The 26348-nt window shown below is 46.9% G+C and overlaps 1 protein-coding gene across 1 annotated transcript in view; it reads left to right on the top strand.

Annotated features, from left to right (window-relative positions):
* The window catches only part of STUB1 (STIP1 homology and U-box containing protein 1), a 216909-nt gene that overhangs the window by 163131 nt on the left and 27430 nt on the right, over positions 1-26348 (top strand). Inside the window, exon 4 of the mRNA XM_086941306.1 lies at positions 21834-21924. Coding sequence (XP_086797432.1) covers positions 21834-21924 — 91 coding nt within the window. The remainder of the gene's footprint in view (positions 1-21833; positions 21925-26348) is intronic.

The following is a 26348-nucleotide window of genomic DNA, read 5'->3' as shown; positions in this document are numbered from 1 at the left end:
ACGTTGAGAATATCATCAGAGACATGACTCTTCCAGTATGTCTCCACAGCGTTCAAAGTCGGTGTGTTGTGTGGCGTTTTAGGTTCCGTTAAATTTTTCCCGATTCATGCCCTTATATATGTACAATTCACGTTGCCCTTATATAGGCATAGAAATCAAGCCCTTATTTTGGCATAGCCCAAGCAACCCAAATACAGGCATGGCTACTTCCATCCGTTCACCAAACGTCACAACGATTTCTTGGAAAACTAGCTTAAGCCGTAAGGGACTTTCCCTTGCTTGAATATTGATCTATCCAAGAACTCAGTTTTTCAATAAACATCTATTCCTTAAGGGTTCATTCATGATTTTCATATGCCCGACTTTACGTCAAACATGGCATTCCTAAACACCTTCAAGGTATAAATATAACTGCACCTGCTATTGCAAAGCACGGTGGTTCGGAGCAGATCGACAACCTACTTGCCCGACGCAGCTCGCTATAGCAAGTGCCGAAAGAAGCTGACTCTCCAGTTGACGCACTGATCAGGATGCTGCCCTCCTCTGCTGAGAAATCCAGCTCCAGTGTTTCTGACTCCCTTGCAGGGTGTTGAGGAAATAGAGTCCCTAGACAGAGATACCAGACCTCCTTCATTCTAAGGTATGGAGCTGATTAGAACCTAGAGAAACCTTTGGTAGATTCTTAGCAAGAACTAAAACCTATGCTAAACAAACTCTTACTTCTTCCCTCGTACTAGACCTAGGTTAGGTACATTGGGGTAGGCGGATTTTAGAAGCACCAGTTGAGTATTTTAGCCTGTGTTATTTATGTATGTATTTTTATGGCTTAGAAATCATACCTTGCTGTTAAAGTATTATTTAATAATACTACTCTCGCTGTACGCATTATACTTTGTATTCTGTCTTAACGATTGTAGCAGTTCATATCGCTTGTTTGAGAAATAAGACTGTTCAATAAACCCTTTTATTGAAAACGCCCGTCTCACTATTTCTCTGCAAACTCTGTAGGAACGAAGCATGCATGATTGACTGAGTAAAAATAGTTATCTATTGTTTCTACGACTGAAGATATTTTCCAGTCCTAGGGAAACAAAGTTGTCATGTTTATGTGGTTGTCAGAAACTAATCCCTTCTTGTGAATTCGAGAAAGTTTCTAGTGACCTCTGAGCTAGCTGGCACTCACAATTAAGTTTAGTATAGTCGATAGAGACCTACTGACCGGAGTCCTACGTCATATCTATAGGATATATTATTCCAATGCGCAAAGCCTATTCGGAATATAGGAGGTACACTACAGGTGGTGGCGTTACCTGGCTCGATGTCGAGGCAACTGTCGCCATCGAGGGAGAGAATTGTTACCACTTCTACGGCAACCAGAAAAACCAAGGTCGACATTGAGGACTCATTGGTTGACGTCGAGTGAAGTGTCATCTTCTCCTGGACTTCACATTATTCAAGTCACACCTGAGAAATCGCCGGCTCAAATAAAGAAATCTCCTACTAACTTATCGCCACAATGGCGGGAGAGTATTTGGCACTGGTAAGTGCCACCTACAGTTCCTGGAGCAGGATTCTCCAAATCTCTATCACCATCCAGAACCTCAGGCGATCCTTTCCACACAGCTCCCCAAGAAGGTCTCGATCACCTGTGAGAAGGGGTTCAAGGTCAAGAGGGCGTTCAACTTCTCGCCGCTCTCCTACACCTAAAAGAAGACGTAGATTTCCAACAACAACTGCGTCAACGAGATCTTCAATTAGAGATTATTCACCCACTCTGTCCACTAGACCCCCATCTAGGGTGTCTCCGATAGACAATCTTGGAACTGGGTGCCAACAAGCTCAATATCACTATGTATACTCCACTAGTTTCTATATAAGTGATCTTTGAAACTTTGCATCACAAGTATTCTGCAAAGCCTCTGCTTCCTTTGGTTCCAGGTCTGTTGAAACCTGCAGTGCAGACCTTCCTTACCCTGGCCACTGTGGGTTCAGTTCCCACCAGGATTTCCAAGAAATATAAGGCCCCTAACAAGATCAGTTTTTTCTTCGTGTAGTACCTCCTCCAGGCTCAGTGATTGTAGCTGCAGCCAGGAAGGCACATTTACAACATCTTCTTCTACTGCACCACCAGAGAAGGACAGTAAGAATATGGACTCTCTGGGGATACAAATGTGCAATACTTCGGCATCAATGATGAAGGTGGCTAGTGCTTCCGCCTTGCAGGGTTGGTACGATAGGTCCTTCTCGGATTCCTTGGCGAGATTTTCAAGCAAACTCCTGAAGGAAGATCAACAAGACTTCCAAGAAATATTACAAGAAGGCGAACTGGTAGCCAACCAGGTTATAAGTGCAGCGGCAGATGCATTGGACTTGGGCAGCCCATGGATATTCGCTTGGCATCTGCTCAAGGAGATCAAGGATTAGCTTTACGGGGCTAAAACCTGATGCAGAAAGAAGGATCACAAACCTCCCATTTAACGGATCCCCTCTGTTCGGTGCACATGCGGACGACGAAATGTCCAAGATGAAGAGCGATTTGGACACTCTGAACGCTGTTCGCTTAGAAAAGAGAAAATAGTTTAGGCGTAGATTCCGTCCTTATGATCGACGTTCCTCTCAACATAGGGTTCAAACCCCTCATTGGAACACACAAAATCAGGGTCAAGGTCAATCCAGGACCAATTATCAACAGAGACGACCTGGACGAGGCAGAGTATCTACGAAGCAGCAACTCAACGCTCCTAAACCATCAGCAAAGTAATGAGGGATGGCTTCCTCCATGCCAGTTGACCACTCCGGTGGGAGGAAGTATTATGTTACACCTGGAGGAGTGGGAGAAGTTAACAAAGGACAGGTGGGTTTTGAATATTGTGCAGAATGGCTATCTGCTCAGGTTCAAATCCCCACCACAATCAGTTCCTCCACAGCAAAACCTTCTTCAAAGACACCACCTAGTACAAGCAGAAGTAAGAGTGCTCCTACAAAAACATGCCATAGAAAGGGTCCCTATTCCACAACGAGATCAAGGGATTTACTCGCGCTATTTTCTTCTTCAGAAAAGAGGTCCCACCAGATAATACAGACCAATACTCGACTTAAGGCTGCTGAACAAGTACATTCGCAAAGAGAAATTTTGAAATCTTCGCTTTACATCAAATTTTGGCTTCATCAGGGAGATTGGTTGTGTGCAATAGACCTGCAGGACACATACTTTCACATTCCATTGTCCATAAAACAAAGTTCTCCCATTCGGGCTCAACTCAGCCCCCCGAACATTTTCTAAGTGCACGGCAGTAGTGGCAGCTTTTTTCTCAAACAAAGGATATTCATATACCCCTATCTGGACGACTGGCTTCTGAAGAGCTTGTCACCGGCTCTTCTTCAGTCATCTCTCGTACTGTCTGCAGTTGCTAAAAAGATCGGGCCTCCGTGTAAACTACAAGAAATCAATCTTCAATCCATCTCAGAAGATCCATTATCTGGGTGCCTTACTGGATACCGCAGAAGCAAGCGTGTATCTTTCGGAGGAGAGGTTGTCCTCAATTCAGGAGAAATGCTGCAACTGCCTTCTCACACAGTATCCCGCAGTCAGGCAGGTGTCATCACTGCTGGGATCGATGGCATCATGCATCCTGCATCTTCATCGTTCCAAATGCCAGGCTGAACATGCGTCTGTTGCAGCAATCACTGGAAGATCAATGGATGCAAGTGCCAGGACGCTGGGACGATCGGGTGCTTCTCTCTCAATCGGCCAAGGATTCCATCAAATGGTGGATGAAGAGATCCAACCTCATGAAAGGAGTTCTTTTTCTCCTGGACCCTCTTGCACAAGCAATAGTCACAGATGCCTCACTCCAGGGATGGGGTGCTCACATGGGGGTTTTCAAGTTCAAGGCCTATGGTCAGAGATGGAACAAACTAATCATATCAATCTCTTGGAGTTGAGAGCAGTGCACCTAGCTCTCAAATCATTATACCCGTCACTTCAATCTCCGTACCTTCTGATTCAAACGGACAACACAACCACAATGCATTACTTAAACAAACAGGGAAGTAACCGATCAAGGTCTCTTTCTCTAGAGTCACAAAGTATCTGGAAGTGGCTTCTTGCAAGAGACTTGAGCATTCTAGCAATGCATCTTCCAGGGACTCTCAATGTCCAAGCGGATGCCCTGAGCAGAGAATAAGTTGAAGCGCATGACTTGTCTCTCAAGGACAAAGTCATTCAAAGCATCTTCCAGGAATGGGGAACGCCAGACATCGACCTGTTTGCAGACGCGGTAAACGCAAAATGCCCCGTCTCCGCATCCATGTTTCCCCAACCGGGATCTCGGGGCAATGCCCTTTTGATAAACTGGTATCAGTCATTACTGTACGCCTTTCCACCAATTCCATTGATTCCCACAGTGATCAACAAGTTTTACAGAACCAATTTGAGAATGATTTTGATAGCTCCTGAAAGGCCGTGTAAGTAAGTAAGTCATTTATTAAGCATGATTAATTAAAACCGTTGCATTCAAAACATTGCAGGCTGTTATCAAAAAGAATAGCATTAGATAAAACAGTTAAAAAATAGATACAGGATAAAACAAACTTTGTTTTGGAATCTTGAGACGTAAAATTTGTCCAATTATAATAGCACTGCTGACTCCGGTTTGCAGGCCTGTTTCAAGTTATTAATAAGCTGCATATTTTTAAACTGACAGAGTGGTCCAGTTCAGTATCTACTGTAGTCTTTAGTGTATCTCTACTGAGAAGAGCTAGAGTTTTTCAGTCTCAGTGCTATCAGATCAAAGAATTTTGTTAGGCGACAGTTTAGCTGCACTAGGGAGGGATTAAAACACAGCATCACTGCCTGCCTACAGGACCTTACTCAATGCAGCTTAAATAGTGGTTTTAACAGACTTCTTCGTATGTCATCTAACTTCTTGCATATTCATATAATATGAATCAAAGTCTCAATGTCATTCGCGCACAGACGTCAAGAGTGATCAGCCCCTCTTCTTTCCCACGGTGGCAAAAACGGGTTGATCGGGCCGACACCCAGCCGTAGCCTTAAAACATTTTTCTTTGGTCACCAGCTTGATTCCAGCCTCGAGATAGGGCTGAGGTTTTAAGTCTTCATAGTTGTTAAGCACGATCCAGCCATGAGCTCTCTTGGATACTGATTTCTTGTCCTCGATAGCAGATATAATCTTAGTCGATTTTGTTACTATTTTTTTGAAGATCAAATGGCTCATTGAAGCGTCAGTGGTGGTATCCGGATCTCCTTCAGCTATCAGAAGTCCCACACAGGAGGTTACCATGCCGGCCTGATCTACTAACTAAGAACGGAGGGAAGGTATTCCACCCCAATCTATCATCCCTACGGTTGACGGCATGGCTCCTGAAGTCCTTCAATACGGACATTTAGACTTAACCCCAGAATATATGAACATTCTAAAAGAGGCTGAGAGGCCTTCCACAAGACAATCCTATGCTTTTAATTGGAAGAGGTTTTACTTATGGTATGCGAACAATGGACATGATCCCCTCCAGGATCAGGAAGAGGTGCTTTTACCATATTTATTGTATTTGGCCAAATCTGGTTTGAAGTTTTCATCTATTAAGGTGCATCTTGCAGCTATTACAATGTATAGAAAATCACCTAATCAAATTTCTTTCTTTAAAATCCCTGTGGTTAAGTAATTTCTCAAGGGATTAAACAAGGTTTACCCTCCAGTTAGAGCTCCATCACCACCTTGGGAGTTCAACATTGTATTAACAAAACTGATGAGTGCTCCTTTCGAGCCTATTCATAGAGCTTCTTTACAACATTTGACATGGAAAGCTGCTTTTTTAGTGGCTATCACCCCTGCTCGCAGAGTATGTGAAATTGAAGCATTATGCTGCAAAGAGCCCTACATTTTTTTTCATGCAAACAGAGTGGTTCTAAGAACGCATCCCAGTTTTCTACCAAAGGTAGTCTCGGATTTTCATATTAACCTGACAATCGCTCTCCCCACTTTCTTTCCGAATCCTTCAAACCCTCCGGAAAGGTCCCTCCACTCTTTGGATCTTAAGAGGGTTTTGAAATTTTACTTAAACATAACTAAAAGCTTGAGAAAAACTGACCGTCTGTTTATAAACTATGGGTCCATAAATACTGGTTCTGCCGCTTAAAAGAGATCTATCTCTAGGTGGATTGTGTCTTGTATATCCTTGTCATAGCAATTGGCCAATAGAGTCCTTCCTGGCAAGCCTAAAGCCCATTCTACCAGGGGAAAGGCTTCTACCACAGCTCTCCTTAGAAACATTCCTATGGCAGAGATTTGTAAAGCAGCCACAATGCGCTCAGTGCATTCTTTCACACGCCATTAATGTTTGGACTCTGATACACAGGTGGATGCCCAATTCGGGCAAGCCTCACTCAAAAATCTGTTTGGATAATTACGTGTTAGATGCTATGTTTTTAAAATTATTGTAACTGTCTGCTAATCCGCGAGTGGTTATGGGCTTGCTACCTATTCAGTGCTTACGACTATTGATGAGTATCCCCTGGAAGAAAGTTACTTACCTGTAATCCTAGTTCTCTTCCAGGGGTATAGTCATCAAAATCATAAGCAACCCTCCCGCCTCCCCAGATGAGCATCAGCAGTATGATGTGTTATTTGCATCTGATATCCTGGTTCATACAGGTTAGTACGCCGTACAAAAAGAATTGACCTAACTGTCACCTGTGGAGCATGATGGGAGCAGGGGGCTCCTGGAGGTCTTAAAGGCACGGTATCTAGGTTCTCTGGAGCCTTAAAGGCAAGGTGACAATTTTTTGTTATACAGGGATAATTCTTTATCTATGCAGCCTAAGAACAAATTGCCTGCAATTACCTGTTTTTCTTTATGAAAATAAAGGGTTTCTGTTGAACACTACTGCAGGGTATGTTCTATGTTACTTTATTTACATGTGATATTATTTTCTTACAGCAGAAATCCATGTAATTTTGGCTGTTCAGTGTATTGGACATATTATAGGCTGCATATCTGTGTGTGTGTGTGTGTGTGTATATATATATATATGTTATTTGGAAGTACTATAGGTTCTAAACATACATATATATGTATTTTTGTATATGCTCCGGGGTCCCGCACATGGGTGGGGATTATTCAGTGCTTATGGTTTTGATGAGTGTACCCCTGGAAGAGAACTAGGATTACAGATAAGTAATGTTCGAGGTATGTGGGCCGCTGAATTCATATCTTGTGCATAGATCGCCGCCTAGTGTTTGGTGCGGATGATTGCACTTGTTGTCTTGGAAAAGTTTTCGAAGTATCACGAGATAGGTGACTCCTCCCCTGGACTACAGTGCGCATGGGCATCCTCTCCACCCTCAGATTGTTTTTTTCCGCCTTTGGGTTCGGATGCAAACTCCTATACTCCAACTTCGGAAGCGAAAACAAAACTTTTCTAAAGGCCAAAAGGCCTTCGGTTCGGTATTGTTCTCGATCGGTACCTCTTTACTCGATCCAGCCTTCCATCTCCAAGCGGTCGTCGACGCGGGCCTTTGGGCCTTTTCGACGCCACGTGAGCCGACCGCCGATGGAAAGAAGCCCATTTAAAAGGTGCCCGCAATGCCACGCCAAGTTCCCACATACTGATAAGCACTCAGTATGCAACAAGTTTCTTTCCCCAGACCATAAAGAAGAAAGCTGTCCAGCCTGTGCACAGTTTCGATCCAAGAAAACTATTCGGAACCGACGTACAGCCAGGCAAGAAATGCAGCGACAGGCACCAGACCCGGACAACATCTTCGATGACGACCAGGAACTACAAGAGGCGCCGGACTCTGACCTAGAGATCGTCACCGTAGAGGACTACTCGGACTCCGATGACGAGATCCCGCCCGGGCAAATCGTGAGTACCCTGCCCCCGACACCATCTACCCTAATAACAATGGCTCCGGTCAAGGCATCGCCAAAAGGCCTTAGCCAAGATCATAAAAAGGTTTAGATTGCCCCGCCATCCGGCTCGGCACCGAAACCTTCAGAAACCCCAGGGCCCAGTAACATCGTCCCGAAGAAGGTTCCAGAGCCAAAGAACGTCGCCGACCCGAAGGGCGTCGATCCGAAAGCGGCCGTACAGCCAAAGAGCGTTGAGCCGAAAAAGACTGTTGACCCCAAAAAGGCCGCACACCCCACACTGTCGAGCCGAAACACGCTGGTGACCAGAACAAGGCCACGCAACCCAAGGGCGCCGAAGCAAAGAAGGTCGCCGACCCGAACATGCCTTCGGCACTGAAAAATGTCGACCCTACAAAAGGCGCTGTACCGAAGCACGCGTCCAAGCCAGAACGTCCTCTCGGACCAAAAGCACCGGATCCGAAGACGCCAGTCGATCCAAAAAGGACAATCGACTCCGGGAAAGATGCTCAGCCAAAAAAACTAAAAACTCCAGTGGATACCACCAAAAACATCGACTCGGGAGATACCACTTCTCCGAAGAAGCCTTTGGACCACAAAAAACGCATTGACCCGAAAGACACAGTCGACCCGAAAAAAGGCCCGAGCCGAAAAAGCCGGTTCCTAAACCTAAAGTCGTCTACAAACCAAAGCCTACGGTTCAACCCAGGACTGTTGAGGCAGAACTGTTCCACCCAGATCCCTCAGATGACTAAGAATTTTTTTTTATTGATCCACAGACTGGTAAAGTTACCATCCTGCATAGGAAAAAGAGGCCTTTGGACTTTGAACCTCAGTCCCCTATTCCAATGAAGAAAAAAGACTTTGGGACTTCTCCTTCTAGACCCTTCATTCCTTTTCAACCTATTATACCTACTACTCCTTTCAATCCTTATATTCCTTACGCTTCCTCTCATCACGGGGACGACAAGGGTAACACGGGGGATGAGCCACAGCCTGAATAGGACTTCCTACAGGACACTGACCCTCAGGAGCCATGGGAAGAGCCAACTGACCCCTATAACACCCATCCCATCCCTGACATGTCCTATTATCCTACTAAACCGTCTCCTACTAACGACACAGTAGTTTTTAATCAGCTCATAGATAGGGCTGCACAGTTCCACAACGTGGATATGCATAATGACCCCGTTGAAGAAGACTTCTTGTTTGACACCTTCCCTACATCTGAAAAAAGTGTCAAAACACTTCCCATGTTAAAGGGAGTTCTGAAACATGCACCTGACATATTTAAGGACACAGCCAGGGCACGGGTAATCAACCCCAGAATAGAGAAAAAGTATAGGGCGGCCCCTATAGACCCTACTTACATCAAAGGGCAGTTACCACTTGATTCACTGGTAGTGGCCAACGAACGTAAAAGGGCCAACTCCCAAACAACCGGAGAAGCACCTCCCCCAGACAAAGAGTCAACAATACTAGAGGCATCAGGGAAAAGAGTAGCGGCACAAGCCTCCAACTCGTGGAGGATAGCTAATACACAAGCTCTACTGGGTCGGTACGACAGGGCACATTACGACCAGCTAGAGACCCTAATGCAACACCTACCTGAGCCTTTCAAAGCACAAGCCCAAGATCTCATACAGGAGGGAAAATTCATAACAAACGCCTCCATCAAATGCGCGCTTGACGCAGCAGACACTGCAGCTAGGTCAATCAACACTAGTGTTCTACTCCGCAGACATGCATGGCTGCGTATTTCTGGTTTTAAAAATGAGATACAGTCCACTATCCTTAACCAGCCTGTGTGAGAAGTTGGCCTGATAGGTAGTGTTTCCAATTCTGGAACCACTGGTTATCAGTCCAAACAAACCCCAAAGATGTCAGGTTGTAAGTCAACCTTGTAGACAAGCTATCCTAGTGGTAGCATGGACTAAGCAGCCTTAAAGGCTTAACTTAAGAGGTCGTGTTAAGCGAGCTGTTTTACCACATACAATCCTGTAATCAAATGAAAGGACACCACACAAGTATATATTATAAAAATATATGTATTTATTTCTAAATTACTCCCCAGTACTCTTTATGAGGAAAGGGGCACAAGCGTTAAATCAAAAAGCACTGTTACACATATAAAGTTGCACGTTTATGGATGAGGGCGGGTGGCCACTCAGACCATATATCAAAAAAGTGGTATAAGTAACACTTTACGAACAATGGTTAGGCCTAGGGCCTAGAGATTCGCTGGGAGCAGTCAGGACAAGCAATGAAGAAGTCGGGAGTAGCCCACAGGAGACGGGTGCAGCACGGAAAGTGCAGCGCGCACCAATGCACTGTCAATGGTGCGTAAAAGTCAATTAAAGTGAATAAAAAGATACTTCCGCTGAACCTAGGAACACAAAACTTTAGACACAGACCCTAGAGGTGTGTACCAGTGTAAAGACACCGGCGTTGCAAAGTTACCTCACCCACAGGCCGTGGGTGCACAGGGTCGAAGTGGCGTCGGGTTCTGTCACGCAGGTTCTTGGTGCTTGGAGCTGTTGCAGCTGCAGGCGCTGTGAAGCAGAAGTGTCCGGTGCGATCCAAGGGTGGATCGATGTAGAAAAGTACCTGAAAGCAGAGGGGACAGAGTCTGGGTCACTCAGCAGTGACCAGGGTGGAACCAGGACGGAACCAGGCAATGTCGGGCGCAATCAGGCGGTTGTCGATAGGCTTCTCTCCGCTGTCACGTGGGCTCTGGGGCATCTGCGACGTCCAGGAGCGGGTCACGATCTGTCCCACGTAGGCTCTCGCCGTCAGCACCGTCGGCTTGAAGATTGTAGCAAACAGCACTTGGCAAAAGCAATCCACGCGGAACCGGGAGATTGCTTATCACTCGAACCAGGAGGGTCAGAGTGGGTGCTCCTTTTCACAGGAGCTGGTGCAGATCTGGAGCAACCAGAAAAGCAAGTCGTATTTCAAAGTTCGTCGGCACAGGGGCCACAAGCCAGCTGGCAAGGGACCGGGCCAACGCGTCGAGCGCACACAAGCAGAAGGGCCCCACGCAGCACTCGTCGAGTGTGGAGGGGTGAGCTTTGGTGCAAGTGGAGCTCGGGGCTGGGGCTTCTCAAACCCCGGTGTACAGCTTCGAGGGTCACTCGTGGGCCGCACGGTCAGCGTCTCGTGGCCTTTTCAAGATGGCGTGCCCCACGCTTCCGGTCGCCTCCACGGGTCTCAGCTCTGCAGGGACTGTGGATCGGGCAGGTAGAAGGCAGGCAAGCTTGATCTCGTCGATCTCTGTCGCTCGAGTTCCGGCGGGAACTGCAACAAAGCAAGGGTCGAGGGCTGGATGGTGCCTGTTTGCACAGGGTGGTCACTCCTTGACCACAAGGGAGATTCTTCAGTCTTCTCACGTCGTGTAGAAAGTCGAAGGGTCCAGATTTCGTTTCTTATGTTTCTTCAGGATGATCTGAGGTCCGTTGGGACTGCTCCCCCTCTTATTCGAATCTCGGGGGTTGGACATCCTGCTAGGTCCCCTCCTATGGGTGGGACCCAGGAAGGGGGTGGTTACACCCCTCTCCTTTGATCCTGGCCGCGCTGGGACAGGGGCTGGGAGGCCCCAGAACCGGTTTGGCCGGATCCTGCAAGGGGCAGCCTTGTGCTCCCCAGGCAGTGTCTGGTTTCATTGAAACCTCCCTACTCCAATCCACTATCTCCTGTCTGGGGTGGTTTGACACCGCCCTGTGACAGGAAACTCTTTGTCCAGGCCTCCTCTGCCGGGTTTCGGTCAGCAGCAGGAGGTCAGACCCGTGTCTGTGGCAGGGGCATCCATTTTGTGGATCTGAGGCTCATTTTAAATCAACCGCGTTTCAGTAAAGTAACATGTCTTCTCCCTCTAGAAGGGTGGAATGCTACCCCCGTCGCCAGAACTGGCGAGGGGGTAGTATTCCAATTCGTATGACACCTTACACGACATGTTTTGATAAAGCCACACCAAAGTTGCTATATAACCGCGAGGATTATAAGGCGCTTAAGAGTATATGGTTTGGCATTATCCCGGAACAGCTAAGGGAATTGGTCCCGACCGCTGCAGACAGGCTCAGCTCATGCTAGAGCACCATCTCACATTAAACCACGCACTCTGCCTCCAGGATTGATGAGGCCTTCCATAGGAGTGGCTTACAGGCTATATATGTGTCCAGATATAGGTTTAGATATAGGTATACTATATCTAAGCAAGGGGTGATTACACCCACTTGCCCCAGCTGAGTGATCAGCCAGTTGTGTCAATTTAGATAGCCAGCCAGGGGTGGCAAAAGATATGCTGCAGCCCCTGGTAGGCCTTGGATGCACCTATGCCCTGGGCACCTATAGTGCTCTGTACAGGGGCTGATAAGGTGACCCAAGCCAATCTAGTTATGCACCTAGGGTACATGGAATCCATTTTACAGAGAGAGCAGATAGCCTGGGGCCCTGATTAGCAGGGAACCAGGCCAACTAAGTCGAAAACCAGCTAAACACAGGGCAAAAAATCTGGGGTAACCATAGTCAGGTAGCCACCTTCCTACAGCCTGTTAACCAGGACTTTGTTTGGCCCTGCTGTCGATACCATTTTGGATCAAATGAAAAAGGACACGGAGACAGCAAAATCTATGGGGGCATTGTAATTTCAGCTACAAAGGGGCTCCTTTCGTTGTTCCTCATATAGGGCAAACACACAAGGATATACCTCACAAACAATGGCCTCGTATAAAGGTAACGCACAAAGTTCCTTTGCTAAGAATACCACCAGAGGAGGCTACAGGGGCAAGGGAAGAGGACGTGGAGGCAATAACACCAGAGCCTCCGCTGCCTCAAAACAGTGACTCTATCACACTACCTCCAGACCACATAACACCAGTCGGAGGCAGACTACAACAGTTCCTACCTGTCTGGAAGACTATCACCACAGACAGGTGGGTGAGAGAAATTATCCAGCCTGGCTACTGCCTAGAACTGACTTCTACACCACCAAACATACCACCAAGACCTCGTCCAATGTCCAGAGAACACATCAACCTATTACAACAAGAGGTGAACTGCATGCTGCAAAAGGGGGCCATAGGGCAAGTCCCTTTCCAACAGCAAGGGAAGGGAGTGTACTCCCTATATTTCCTTATTCCCAAGAAGGACGGCTCTCTCAGGCCAATATTGGACCTCAGACCCCTAAATCAATACATACTGTCGAAGCACTTTCATATGATCACATTACAACAAGTGCTCCCGTTGCTACAACAGGGGGATTTCCTAGCAACACTGGACCTCAAAGATGCGTATTTCCACATACCCATCCATCCAGCCCACAGACAATACCTCAGGTTCACAATAGAAGGTCAACACTACCAAGTCAAGGTTTTGCCCTTCGGGGTTACCACGGCTCCATGAGTGTTTACAAAATGCTTAGCGACGGTGGCAGCACATCTCAGGAGGCAGCACATCCGTGTGTACCCTTACCTGGATGATTGGCTTATACAAGAAAAATCGTACCAACAATGCGCACAACACATGTCTCAAACAATCCAGCTGTTACACAGCTTGGGATTCTCAATCAACTACACAAAATCACAGCTGCAACTATCCCACATACAGCAGTACCTGGGAGCTACCATAAACACCTCAGTGGCAAAGGCGTATCCAAACCCAGCAAGGATAGCCAGTATGCAGACGCTCATTCGAAAATTCCAGCCACAACACTCTCTTCCAGCTCAAGTCTTTATGCAGCTCATAGGCATGATGGCCTCCTGCATATTCATTGTCCCCCATGCCAGACTACAAATGCGCCCATTACAGGAATGCCTAGCATGGCAATGGAGCCAGGCTCAAGGACAACTAAAAGACCTAGTGTTGATAGACAGTCGCACTCACAACTCTCTGCAGTGGTGGAACACACAAAACCTTTCCAAGGGGCGACTGTTCCAAGAGCCGGTTCCACAACTAGTACTCACAGCGGACGCATCCCTGACAGGCTGGGGAGCCCATCTCCTTCAATACACGGTACAGGGGCTCTGGACAAACAAGCAGAAAAGGCTGCATATCAGCCAACTAGAGTTGCTAGCGATATTCCTAGCCCTGAAAGCATTTCCAAACTACTTGTACAGCAAGCCGGTGTTGATCCGGACGGACAACATGACCGCAATGTACTATATCCAGAAACAGGGAGGAACGCACTCTCCACAGCTGTCCCATCTGGCACAGAGCATCTGAAAGTGGGCGATTCCCAAAAACATTTTTCTCCTAGCAGAACACCTCCCAGGGAAGGACAACCAAGTTGCCGACCTGCTCAGCAGGCACAGCCAGCAATTACACGAATGGTAGATTCACCCCCAAGTCCTCCAACCATTCTTCCAGTAGTGGGGTCACCCAGAAATCGACCTGTTCGCCACAAAAGAAAACTCCAAATGCCAATACTTTGCCACCAGGTTCCCACATCCATTGTCACAGGTCAATGCGACATGGATGAACTGGTCAGGCAGATTTGCGTACGCTTTTCCCCCAGCACCACTGATCCCGCTGGTGGCACGCAAACTGCGGCAACACTCCCTCACACTGATCCTAGTTGCTCCCACATGGGTAAGACAACCCTGGTACACAACGTTCCTAGAACTCTCAGTAGTTCCCCATCAAAGACTACACCTTGTGCCTCATCTTCTAACTCAGAACCATGGAGAAATCTGACACCCAGATCCCAACCAAATGAACCTAGCGATCTGGCTCCTGAGGTCTTAGAGTTTGGATATCTTAACTTGCCCCCAGATTGCATGAATATCATTAGGGAGGCAAGAAGACCAACCACACGAGCCTGCTATGCAGCTAAATGGAAAAGATTTGTTATTTACTGCAACAATAACCAAATCAATCCATTAGACGCATCAATACAAAACATTATATGTTACCTGCTGCACCTACAAAGATGTAACTTAGCATACTCTTCAATACGGCTACACCTTGCTGCCATTGCAGCATACCTTCAAAACAGACACCTTTCACTGTTTAGAATACCAGCAATCAAAGCTTTCATGGAGGGTCTAAAAACGGTGATTCCTCCTAGGACTCCCCCTTCCCCAGTCTGGAATCTCAATATAGTGATTACCAGACTCATGGGCCCTCCTTTAGAACCTTTACATTCTTGCAAAATACAATTCCAAACGTGGAAAGTTGCTTTTCTAGTGGCCATCACCTCACTCAAACGAGTGAGTGAATTACAAGCGCTTACAATTCAAGAACCTTTCATGCAGGTACACGCCAACAGGGTGGTTCTTAGAACAAACCCTAAATTCATGCCTAAGGTTGTATCCAATTTCCATAACAACCATTCAATAGAACTGCCAGTGTTCTCTCAAAATCCACAGTGAGTAGCTGAGAGAGCGCTGCACACACTAGACGTAAAGAGAGCTCTACTCTACTATGTGGACAGAACTAAATCCTTTTGTAAAACAAAGCAACTGTTTGTTGCATTTGCACCACGGCACAAGGGGAATCCAATTTCAAAATCAGGAATAGCCAGATGGATAGTTAAATGCATTCAGATATGCTATCAAAACGCAAAACGCACTTTAACCGTCCCCCCCAAGAGCACACTCCACTAGGAAAATGGAGGCATCCATGGCTTTCCTAGGAAATATTCCTCTTGAAGACATCTGTAAGGCAGCCACATGGTCCACCATAAACACTTTCACAAAACATTACTGTGTAGATGTACAACCAAAACAGCAAGCTGCTGTAGGCCAGGCTGTTCTCAAAACTCTTTTTCAAACTGCTGCAGCTGGCACAGGTAGCCACCGCTAGAGGAGATACTGCTGTACAGTCTATGCACAAGATATGAATTCAGCAGCCCACATGCCTCGAACGGAATATGCTACTTACCAGTATGCATCTGTTCTTGGCATGTAGGGCTGCTGACATTCATATCGCCCGCCCTCCTCCCCGGTGCCTGTAGCAGCTGCAGCATTCTCTCTGGCATGGCCATCTCTTACTTTGCTATCTCCATCTCTGCCACAATGGCGAAAAACAATCTGAGGATGGAGAGGATGCCCATGCGCACTGTAGTCCAGGGGAGGAGTTACCTATCTCGCGATACTTCGAAAACTCTTCCAAGACAATAAGTGCAATCATCCGGACCCAACACTAGGCGGTGATCTATGCACAAGATATGAATGTCAGCAGCCCTACATACCAAGAACAGATGCATACTGGTGAGTAGCATATTCCTTATCCTTCCTTGTCAGGGGGCAGGTAATGCTTTCTGCAAATCATTTCTAGTTTTTTATACTGACTCAATTGCCTGGCCTCTTTGTCAAATAAGGAGCAGACGGGCACCTGTGTATAGAAAGACCAGACCTCTCTTTTACGGAAGCGATACCATCAGCCATTAGTCACATCTGAGAGTCAGCCTCAACGTCTCCACTCGGAGACTGTATTTTTTCAGGAGAATTGAATCAATCTCTGAAGTTGTTTTTTTTGCCCAGTTTTGATATGGTAGAAAAGGAGTAGTCCTTTTACCTGAAGGACCCTGCTCCAACTTGCAAGTGAAATATACCTTTGCATGATCTGACCAATCGTTCCTTATGACATCAGACACGTCAACCATACAAATAGCAAAGATTGCGTTCAGAATGTGACCTGCGGAATGGGTGGGTTGATCAACAAACTGCATCAGATTCCATGCTGTCAAGGAGAAGGCGTACATGTTGGCCATCAGCATTGTCAAGATGGAGGTACAAATCTGCCAAAACACAGAAGTTAGAGTATTTAAGGTGGTATCTAGTTAAACAGTCGTCCAGAGGTGACAAAAATTCCCAGGCATAGGCTTGTCGGCAATACACTAAAACTTCTGCTAAACAATGTTTTAACTGATGTGTGAGGCAGAAGCCAAGTGATTCTGCTCCCTGGAGTTCTGTTAGTTTGAAGGAAGTACGCTTAAAGCATTGTTTTAAAATTATAGCTACACCCCACCTCTTTTGTCTGCTTTTTCACAATGATATGTTGAGTACCCTCTGGGAAACGCTAATGCGATATCTGGTGCTGAACTATACAACATCCAGGTTTCAGTGAGAAAGAGGATGTTTAGCTGTTCCTCCCTAAGTAAATCATAAAGATGTGCATTTTTATGGAGGGAGTGAACATTAGGTAGCACTGCCCGGACCTCTAAAGCAATAACAGATTTCATGGTAGATCCGGGAGGCAAATGGATGGGATTCTCCGGCTGTGTGTACATGGCAGGACACAGGAACAATATGTCCAGACCAGGAAGAGGGAAGAAATCGGAGTAGAGCACAGACCTGGGCAGTGGGAACCAGAATGTAGAGAATGGACCTCTGACTAGGAGAAGACTAAACACCTACCCTGACTTGGGAGGAGATCGGGCCGCATGGCTGGCTCTGGGTACGGGTGCCGACAGACTACGCTTTGGCCGGAGTGGTCGCTCCCAGCGCCCCCAGCCCCTCTGTGGTATCGTTAACAGCGCTCTTACAGATTTGTGCTTTATAATTTCAGCCTCAGCTGTGCCTGGCTGCCGCCTTGCCGTGTATGCGCTTTAACGTGATACTTTTTATGCTGCATTAGCGTTCTGTGCCTGGCTGCCGCTTTGTTCAGTAGGCGCTTTAACCTTAACGTGATTTATTGTTTACTGCATTAGCGCGTTCTCCCCAAGCGCTCTGTTGTGCTCCCCCCTCCTCCATTTTGTTTGTTGTTGTCGTAAGCAGCCCGCCCCGCCTCCCAGCTGAGCCGACCTCGCCCCTCCCCCCTTCACTATCCACTTATGACAGTGGCTTTTGCGCGCAGCGTCCACGCGCAGCGACCGCGCCCAACCCGCGCCGAAGGTGCGCCAAAGGTAAGCCCGTCTACGCCCGTCCGCGCCTGGACCGCGCCCAGCGCCAGACCCCCTGCCCCTCGCGCTACCCAGCCCTCCCGCATTACCTACGATGCCGCCACCCTCCTAGCCCTTAACCCCGGTCGCGCTCCCAACTGCGTCCAAGCCGCTCCTGGTCGCACCCATGGACCTTTCTCCTGCTACTCCTGCAAATTCATCAGCACCGACAACATCTCCGCTACAACCTCACCACAGATACCCGACCCCAACCACCTACATTGCATCCTTCTCAACACCCGATCAGTCCACAGGCACGCCATCGACCTATGGAACCTACTAGACACCATCTCTCCGGACATCGCCTTCCTTACAGAAACATGGATGAATGCTTCCTCAGCACCAGACATCACCATTGCCATCCCTGATGAATATAAGATCACACGCAAGGACCGCACCAGCCACACAGGAGGAGGAATCGCTATAGTCCATAAGAAATCTATCCGCATCTCAACCAGCTCTGACGCCAACCTCGCCAATTCCGAACACCTTCACTTCCAGATCCACATCGACCCCAAGACCACACTCAGAGGCACCCTCCTCTACAGACCACCAGGACCCCGCGCAAAATTCAGTGAAGACATCACAGACTTCATCACTCCTCACGCGCTCCCCTCCAAAGACTACATCCTTCTGGGAGACCTCAACTTTCACCTCGATAAGATCAACGACCGCAACACCGCCACCCTCGTGGACAACCTCACCAACCTCGGACTTAAACAACTGGTCACTTCCCCCACCCACATCGCAGGTCACACACTCGACCCCATCTTCACCTCCAGCAACCATGTCTCCTTCAGCCACACCACGGACCTCATCTGGACTGACCACAAATGCGTTCACTTCACCTACAACAAACCAAAACCCAGCATCCACCTCCAACCTACCTTGAAAAGGAACTGGAACAAAATCACCACGGACCAAATCTCCGCATCGCTCCTTCAACACACCCCAGCCCCCTCCTCCAACGCTAACGAAGCCGCCACTAATCTCACCCTATGGTTATCCAACACCGCTGACACCTTAGCACCTCTGAAAAAACGTCAAAACAAACCTGGCAGCAAGAAGGCCTCATGGTTCAACGATGATCTCAAGAAGTCCAAGAAACTCTGCCGCTCCCTTGAAAAGGCCTGGAAAAAAGACCCAACCACCAGCACCAAGGACGCCTTCAAAAACGCCACCCGCACTCACCACCAACTAATCCGAAAAGCCAAGAAAGCAGCATTCAAGGATCGACTCGACAACAACGCTCACAACAGCAAGGAACTTTTCAACATCGTCAAGGAATTTTCCAATCCCTCGGCCAACTCCAACGACATCACCCCCTCTCAAACCCTCTGCGACTCCCTAGCCTCTTTTTTCCACAACAAGATTGCAGACATCCACAACAGCTTTGACAACCAACCCGGAAACCAACCCACCCTGCCGTCTGCTGTCCATCCTCCCCCCGTGAACACCCTTAACGACTGGAAGCCAATCTCCACTGAGGACACCATCCGCCTGATGAACTCCATCCACTCAGGATCCCCCACAGACCCATGTCCTCACTACATCTTCAACAAAGCAGACTCCGTCATAGCACCGCACCTTCGAGACGTCATCAACTGCTCCTTCAACTCCGCTACCTTCCCTGAAGACTGGAAACACGCTGAACTCACCGCCCTTCTGAAAAAACCAACAGCGGACCCCACCGAACTCAAAAATTACCGCCCCATCTCGCTTCTTCCATTCCCGGCCAAAGTCATCGAGAAAGCCGTCAACTGCCAGCTCGCCCCCTTCCTCGAAGCCAACAAATCCCTCGACCCCTCACAATCTGGCTTCCGAGCAAAACATAGTACTGAGACCGCCCTCATCGCAGCAACAGATGACATTCGAACTCTACTGGACAATGGAGACACAGTCGCCCTCATCCTCCTCGACCTCTCTGCAGCATTCGATACAGTCTGCCACAGCACCCTTCTACAACGCCTCAATAACATCGGAATCCAAGGAAAAGCACTGGAATGGATCACCTCGTTCCTCACCGGAAGAACCCAGAGAGTCCGCCTTCCTCCATTCAAGTCCGAGGCCTCTGAAGTCATCTGCGGCGTACCTCAAGGATCCTCACTCAGTCCCACCCTCTTCAACGTATACATGAGCCCCCTCGCGGCCATCGCACGCCAACACAACCTCAACATCATCTCTTACGCGGACGACACTCAACTGATCCTTTCTCTCACCAATGACCCCGGCGCCGCCAAAACTAACCTGCACGAAGGAATGAAAGAAGTCGCCGAATGGATGAATCAAAGCCGTCTGAAACTGAACTCAGACAAAACAGAAGTCCTCATCCTAGGCACATCCCCCTCTGCTTGGGACGACTCCTGGTGGCCGGAAGCCCTCGGAAAAGCATCCATCCCGACAGACCACGCACGGAACCTTGGCGTCATCCTGGACTCTTCACTCTCAATGAACAAACAAGTCAGCGCCGTATCCTCTTCCTGCTTCAACATTCTTCGCATGCTCAGAAAAACATTTCGCTGGATCCCCTCCGAAACAAGGAAAACAGTCACCCACGCCCTGGTCACGAGCCGACTGGACTACGGAAACACCCTCTACGCAGGTACCACCGCTAAACTCCAGAAGAAACTCCAACGAATCCAAAACGCCTCAGCCAGGCTCATATTAGACATCCCACGCAACGAACACATCTCTGGTCACCTTAAAGACCTCCACTGGCTACCCGTCAATAAGAGGATCACTTTCCGACTGCTCACCCACGCACACAAATCACTTTACGACATCGGACCAGACTGCCTCAACTCTCGACTGTCCTTCTACACCCCCTCCCGCCAACTACGCTCTTCCGACCAAGCCCTCGCCACTGTACCTCGCATCAACAAGACCACCATGGGAGGCAGATCCTTTTCTTACCTGGCTGCTAAAACATGGAACTCACTCCCCGCTTACCTCCGCCTCACCCAGAACCACCTAGAGTTCAGAAAGCAGCTTAAAACGTGGATATTTGACAAATAATCCTCCTCCTCTTCCTAAGCGCCTTGAAACCCTCTGGGTATGTAGTGCGCTATACAAATTTTATGACTTGACTTGACTTGCCTTGAGCACGCCTGCAGCGCGTGACCGTGCACCAGATTTCCTATAAATGGGTAGGGATATCCCCCGCCCACAATTAGACCGCTAATTGTCCCTAAAATAGCAGCCAAACTTGCAGAAGGGAGTCTGAACTGACTCGCGGTGCAGCCCTCCTTTTATGAAAGTGCAAGTTCTGTCTAAAATAATGCCCCAACATTTTATTAGTAGACAGACATCCCCCCCCCCCCCCCCCCAAAAAAAACGCCTGAGAATTTACACAATGCGCAGTGATGCAGGCGCCAATTATGAATTGCTCTCGAGCGTTATCACGAAACTAGTGAAGCAGACCAAATTCATTTAAACAGTATAAACAGTGAGAATGGCATACAGTGTGGCTTAATTACGGGCGATTGACAGTTAGCCTGGACAATAGGACTATAGTGAAGAACTAGTACTATTTTGACAGTCCTCTGATAATGAGTGAAAGAGCGAATGCTACGCCATCTAGAAATAAGGCGTAAACTTGATGAAACTAGGCTCGTGGGTACTTTGATTGAGGTCTGCAGAAACATTAGCTTAGAGAAAGATGATTGAAGGTGCACTATAGTAACTAAGAGGAGCTTTGTAGGCCTTTCAGAGGTTTCCACATTCTGCTGACAGAATGATTGTGGTGTTGATTCTGATTCAGTGCCTGCTCTTGTAACCGTTTTGTTTCTTAGCTTTTCATCTCCTTTTCCTTCATGCACCCTGTCGAACATGTTGTTTATCTACATATGCACATGCATACCTTGTAGATGTGAGGAGGCAGAGTAGGTGTGTGTGGAGTGGATGAGGTGGACCTGGGTTGCTCATGTCTCCAGTACATGCACCGTCTCAAGCAGGGGAGGGATGAGGGAGTGTAGTAGCAAACTTGTTCTCAGTTCCATAGAGGCAGGCTTCTGGAATTAATTCAGTGAGTAACTTTTCCTTTCTGATTCTCTCATAGAGAGATCGAGCAGTGTAAGAGAAAACAGAATGAGGAGAAGATAGAAGAGACCAGAAGCCGTCTTGAACTCGCCAGCATCGAAGGCAAACATGTGAGGCATCCTGATTTTCTCTGCAGCTTGTGTTGCTGGGAAAGAAGAGGGTTTTCAGCCAGTGCATTCCACATAAGTGCCACCTGGTGATGTTTGAATTTTGACATATCTGAACTCTATTGTGAACCACATATGAATGTACTGTATACGTTCATACAACCTGAAGTGCACCCTACACTCTGTGAGGTGCTGTCATTCCCAACTGATTTATAAGGCTTCGATTACTGGCCATCACGCTGGTGGTTAACATTGTCTGTTTCCTATTGAGAGTCGGTGTCTAAGGCTCTGCGTAGTAGAAATGATCACACATAGATTCCACTGAATGCACATAAACTGCAATGTTGCTCTACCTATAAGTTATAATTTGATTGTACATCCCCCTCCTAGTAGTGGAACAGCACAAACCATTCTGTCCTGAATTGTTTGCGTTTACAAATTGTTTTTTTCTCCATATCTTGTTTGCACACCAATTCTCTCTGTGCTGTTAAAAGGGTCAGATTATCTTTTTAGTGACCAGGTAAATGTGGTTTTCTATTGCCCATCCTAAGGATTTTTTTGTGTCTGCAGTGGAGGTAAGACAGTTGGAAGCAACTGTCCATGCTCAAGGTAATCTCTTTAATAGGTTGGAGATCTTGCTACACAGTATGATTTCCGTTTGTGCTGGATTACTGAACACTTTAAAAAGGAACAGTAAACACACCCCAACTAAAAAATCAGGTTTTATATTTTTAATAAAAAATGTATGTATTACGGCTTTCAAAGGTGGAATCTGATTGGAATATCCAAGGTGGGTGATGTCTGGGAGCCGGAAGGTATGAAATTAGGCATAGTTCTGTGAATTTCTCTCTTGTTGAATCACAGACATTCATACCCTAGAGCAATATGAAATAGGCTCCACGATATACTAGATGGTGCCCCAATAACACCCAATTTTTAGGGAGCGCTACATATAAACAACTGGCTCAGAATGGGTTTATGTGGTGAGCGGTGGGGGTGCAGATGTCTATCTATTCTTCCTTTAATTATGAAAAATAATTTGATAGCCCCTTATGATCATATTGTCATAGTCCTGGTTTAACAAGGTTGTGATAATGTGGCTGTGCTTGCATGCCTTCCCTAAAAATCAGACAGAAATGTTGAGAGAAATAAGGTACCCTTTGACAGAAACGGAGGACTCCACTATTATTATGGATGGTGACTTTAATGAGGTTATGAATGTAAAACATGGTAGATACATAGTGCTGATCTGTACCACTGGTCTAGCTAAATTTGCCATGCCATTGGGACAGACCGATGTATGGCGAGACGCGTGGCATTAAACAAAATGCCTCCATTTATTCAAGGGTCATTTCCCCTATTCTAGATTAATTACTTTTCATAACAATGTAGTACATTCCTAGTATTACACAAAAACGTCATGACTAGTGAGAACTCTTGACCACTTCCTGTTCCTCATAATTATTGGTATTGTTCATTCACCGGGGTGGTCATGTGGCAGCTAAACGTTTGGGAACTTCTGGATCAGGAAATGCTAGATTGCCTAGGGGGAATGAATATATATATATCAAAACAAAACCCTTTCAGACATAGAGTGATGCATAAATTATGCAAAAAAGAAGGAGAGCACTCTGGGTAGTTCTCAAGTTTTGGTGGAAAGCCGCTCCTGTTAGAGCACTCTCAACACCAGCGACACTCTAGATCTGCTCACCTCAAATGTCTGTTTTTCTATCAAAGTTTCTAAGCATAGGATTAGCACAGTGCTATCCACGCCGAGATAGAAAAGGACAAAGTCTTTAAGCATAGGACTAGCACAGTGTTGTCCTTGCAGAGCTGTAATATATATATTGATTGGGCTGCTTGTTGAAGTCTGTGGGGCATTATGGGGAATGTAGTCCCGGAAACCACTTTTGCCACAGATGGCTGCACTAATTCCCTGCCGCATCACGGGGTGTGGAATCGAGCATAACTAAGGTGAAATTGAGACCGACAACAAACGTGCAAACCTTTCAAGTTACAGCCTCTGAGGAAGGAGGGATTAACCTTTGAAATGCGTCAGGCCTAACATGATGGAATCGCTGTCGATAGGAATTGGCAGACTGGACACTGTGCGTACCTGAATAAAGGCTTACAGCCTCTTGCTGGTGTTTGAGTGCTGTTCTTGCTTTGGGCAACTTGGGAGCTGATAGATAGAGATATATATATATATCTATATATATATATATATCTATCTCAGAAGAATGAGCGAACAGTGATATGCATGCAAGATTGTCCACATTATTCTACAAACATCAACAGCTTATTGTGAAGGATTTAGAAGAGGCTGTTATTTATGGCTGAAACAAGATGACTAGCTCCAGTAGAAGGCCGGGAGGCCTTGTTGTTAGAGAACAATGTATTCTGTTAATATTATTCAGTTCCTTAATCCTACAAGCTCATATTTAGTAACTTAACTGTCTCATACTCACTCATATTTCTCTGGCTATTCTCCCTACTGGGAATGAGGCAGTCTTCTTCTCGTGGACAGCCTCTCCTCCTGCAGGGTCAGGCACACTCCTTCCTGCTCCCAGCAGACAGGAAATGAGGAAAACCTTCCACTTCTCCAGCAGTAAGTACATACCTCAGGTGATGTCCACACACATCTGAGAATGGCTGCCATGCATACATCAGCCTTAGTTTTACAGAAGTCCTTTGAGTACCCTGCAGAGCAGTCCCTTCCTTCGGTCATGAAGGAACTAGATCAAAGTGGAATGGTTTGGATCCCACTTTTATATAAGTTTTCCAAAGGAGGGATGTGGATCTACTGTCCAAGCTGTCGATACAGGTTTGAGTTGGTTCACTTTTGTCATTTCCGGCTGTGTCTGCCTCTGTACAAGACACAGTAATTTGTACAAGAGGAATGCACTCACAGCAGGCAGCAGTGATCCTGGCTTCAATCAGAAGTAAGATGATTCAATCAACAAGAGAGTAAGGGTCGGAATAAACACTCCCATGCCCCTCATAAAAATCAATATTACCAACAACAAGAGAGTGTTAATGCAAACATCCAACACAGTAGGCAAGCAATGAATTAAACAGGCACTACTGAACTGTAAGAAAAGAAAATTATTAACAGTAGGAAAAGATAGAGTGCACGTGCTCAAAGACCTAGCTAAAAAGAACCCTCAGGCCCCAGTGGAACACTGGTAGCCAGTTGTCTTCATTGGGCTCTCTTTGTTAGCTAAGGAAAGTGACGGTGAATTAAAAAGAGTGTGGGCTACTCCTCGAAATTATTTTAATAGGAGGGTAGCTCTAACTCTATTAAAAACAGTGTTTTGGAAAACGTGATAATTTTCCTGGACTAATGAAAGGTTTGCATTAACACTCTCTTGTTGTTGGTAATAATAATTTCAATCAGAAGTATCCAAAACAAGACCACAAGGAAGTTCTAGCTATCTGTAACTGGCTGCCATCTATCTTCCTGAGCAATATTCAAGGACAAACAAAAGAATAGTCCTGCCAAGAAACGCCATGACCATGATCAACTGAAACTATCGTCGCTCCTCTCAATCCGACCACCTACTAAACGGCTGCCCTTCGTGGAAACTAATTTGCAGCTCTTTGCTAACAAAGTCTACGGGGAGCCCTGTCTCCATCTTCCCTCTCTGTGGCTGGGTCTCCACCCTACAGCTATGAGTGTAGTCAGTACACTTCCTCTGTCTGGGGAGGCTGTATTCACACTTCATTCGGTGCCATGCTAAACGAATGACATTTCAAAATGGATTCTAGTGGTACCAGTGCTCAGACATCACACAGTCCTATTACTCTGCATGTGCCACACGCTCACTGTGCATATATGTATTCAGCGTGCATACAGAATGTACTTGCAAAGGTCTGGAGCTCACATAACTGTTAACTGTAAAAGAGACGTGTCAGTGACTGTACAGTTTGATCCCACTCATACCTTCCCTGCTAAAACGTCCCTGGGCATTTTCAATAGGGATGCTCCACTCGTTTATCCCAGAAACAACTGTTCTATTGGAATAATAATTGAAAGTCAGGAGATAGCTAGTCAATGGGGCAGCCCAGGGCCTCTAGACTAAGGTGACAACGGACACTACTAGAACTAGTCTTTTCTGGGTAAGAGAGTGGCTCATTTCCCCATGACAGTTAAATCCTTGCTTTCTGTTTGTCTGCAGTGGTTGCGTTTGACATGGTTTCCTCTCTTGATTGATCACATGCAGAAAGGAAAGGTTTACTTACCCTATAAGCATCTGTTCATAGCATACATTGCTGTGCATGGCCCATGACTGTTGGTCTGGGTACCTGTTGGACCCGGCCTCGTGGCGTGGTGTCCCCCCCCCCCCCCCCCCCCCCTGAAACAGCTCCCCGTCAGCCCTTATCCGTACATAGGGACTCCCTAGCTGCCCTACCATATCTGATCAAAT

Source organism: Lissotriton vulgaris, chromosome 10, assembly GCF_964263255.1.
Source record: "Lissotriton vulgaris chromosome 10, aLisVul1.2, whole genome shotgun sequence".
In the NCBI taxonomy this organism is placed as follows: Eukaryota; Metazoa; Chordata; class Amphibia; order Caudata; family Salamandridae; genus Lissotriton; species Lissotriton vulgaris.
Note: the sequence above shows the minus strand (reverse complement) of the source record. Positions and strands in the feature narration are given on the sequence as shown.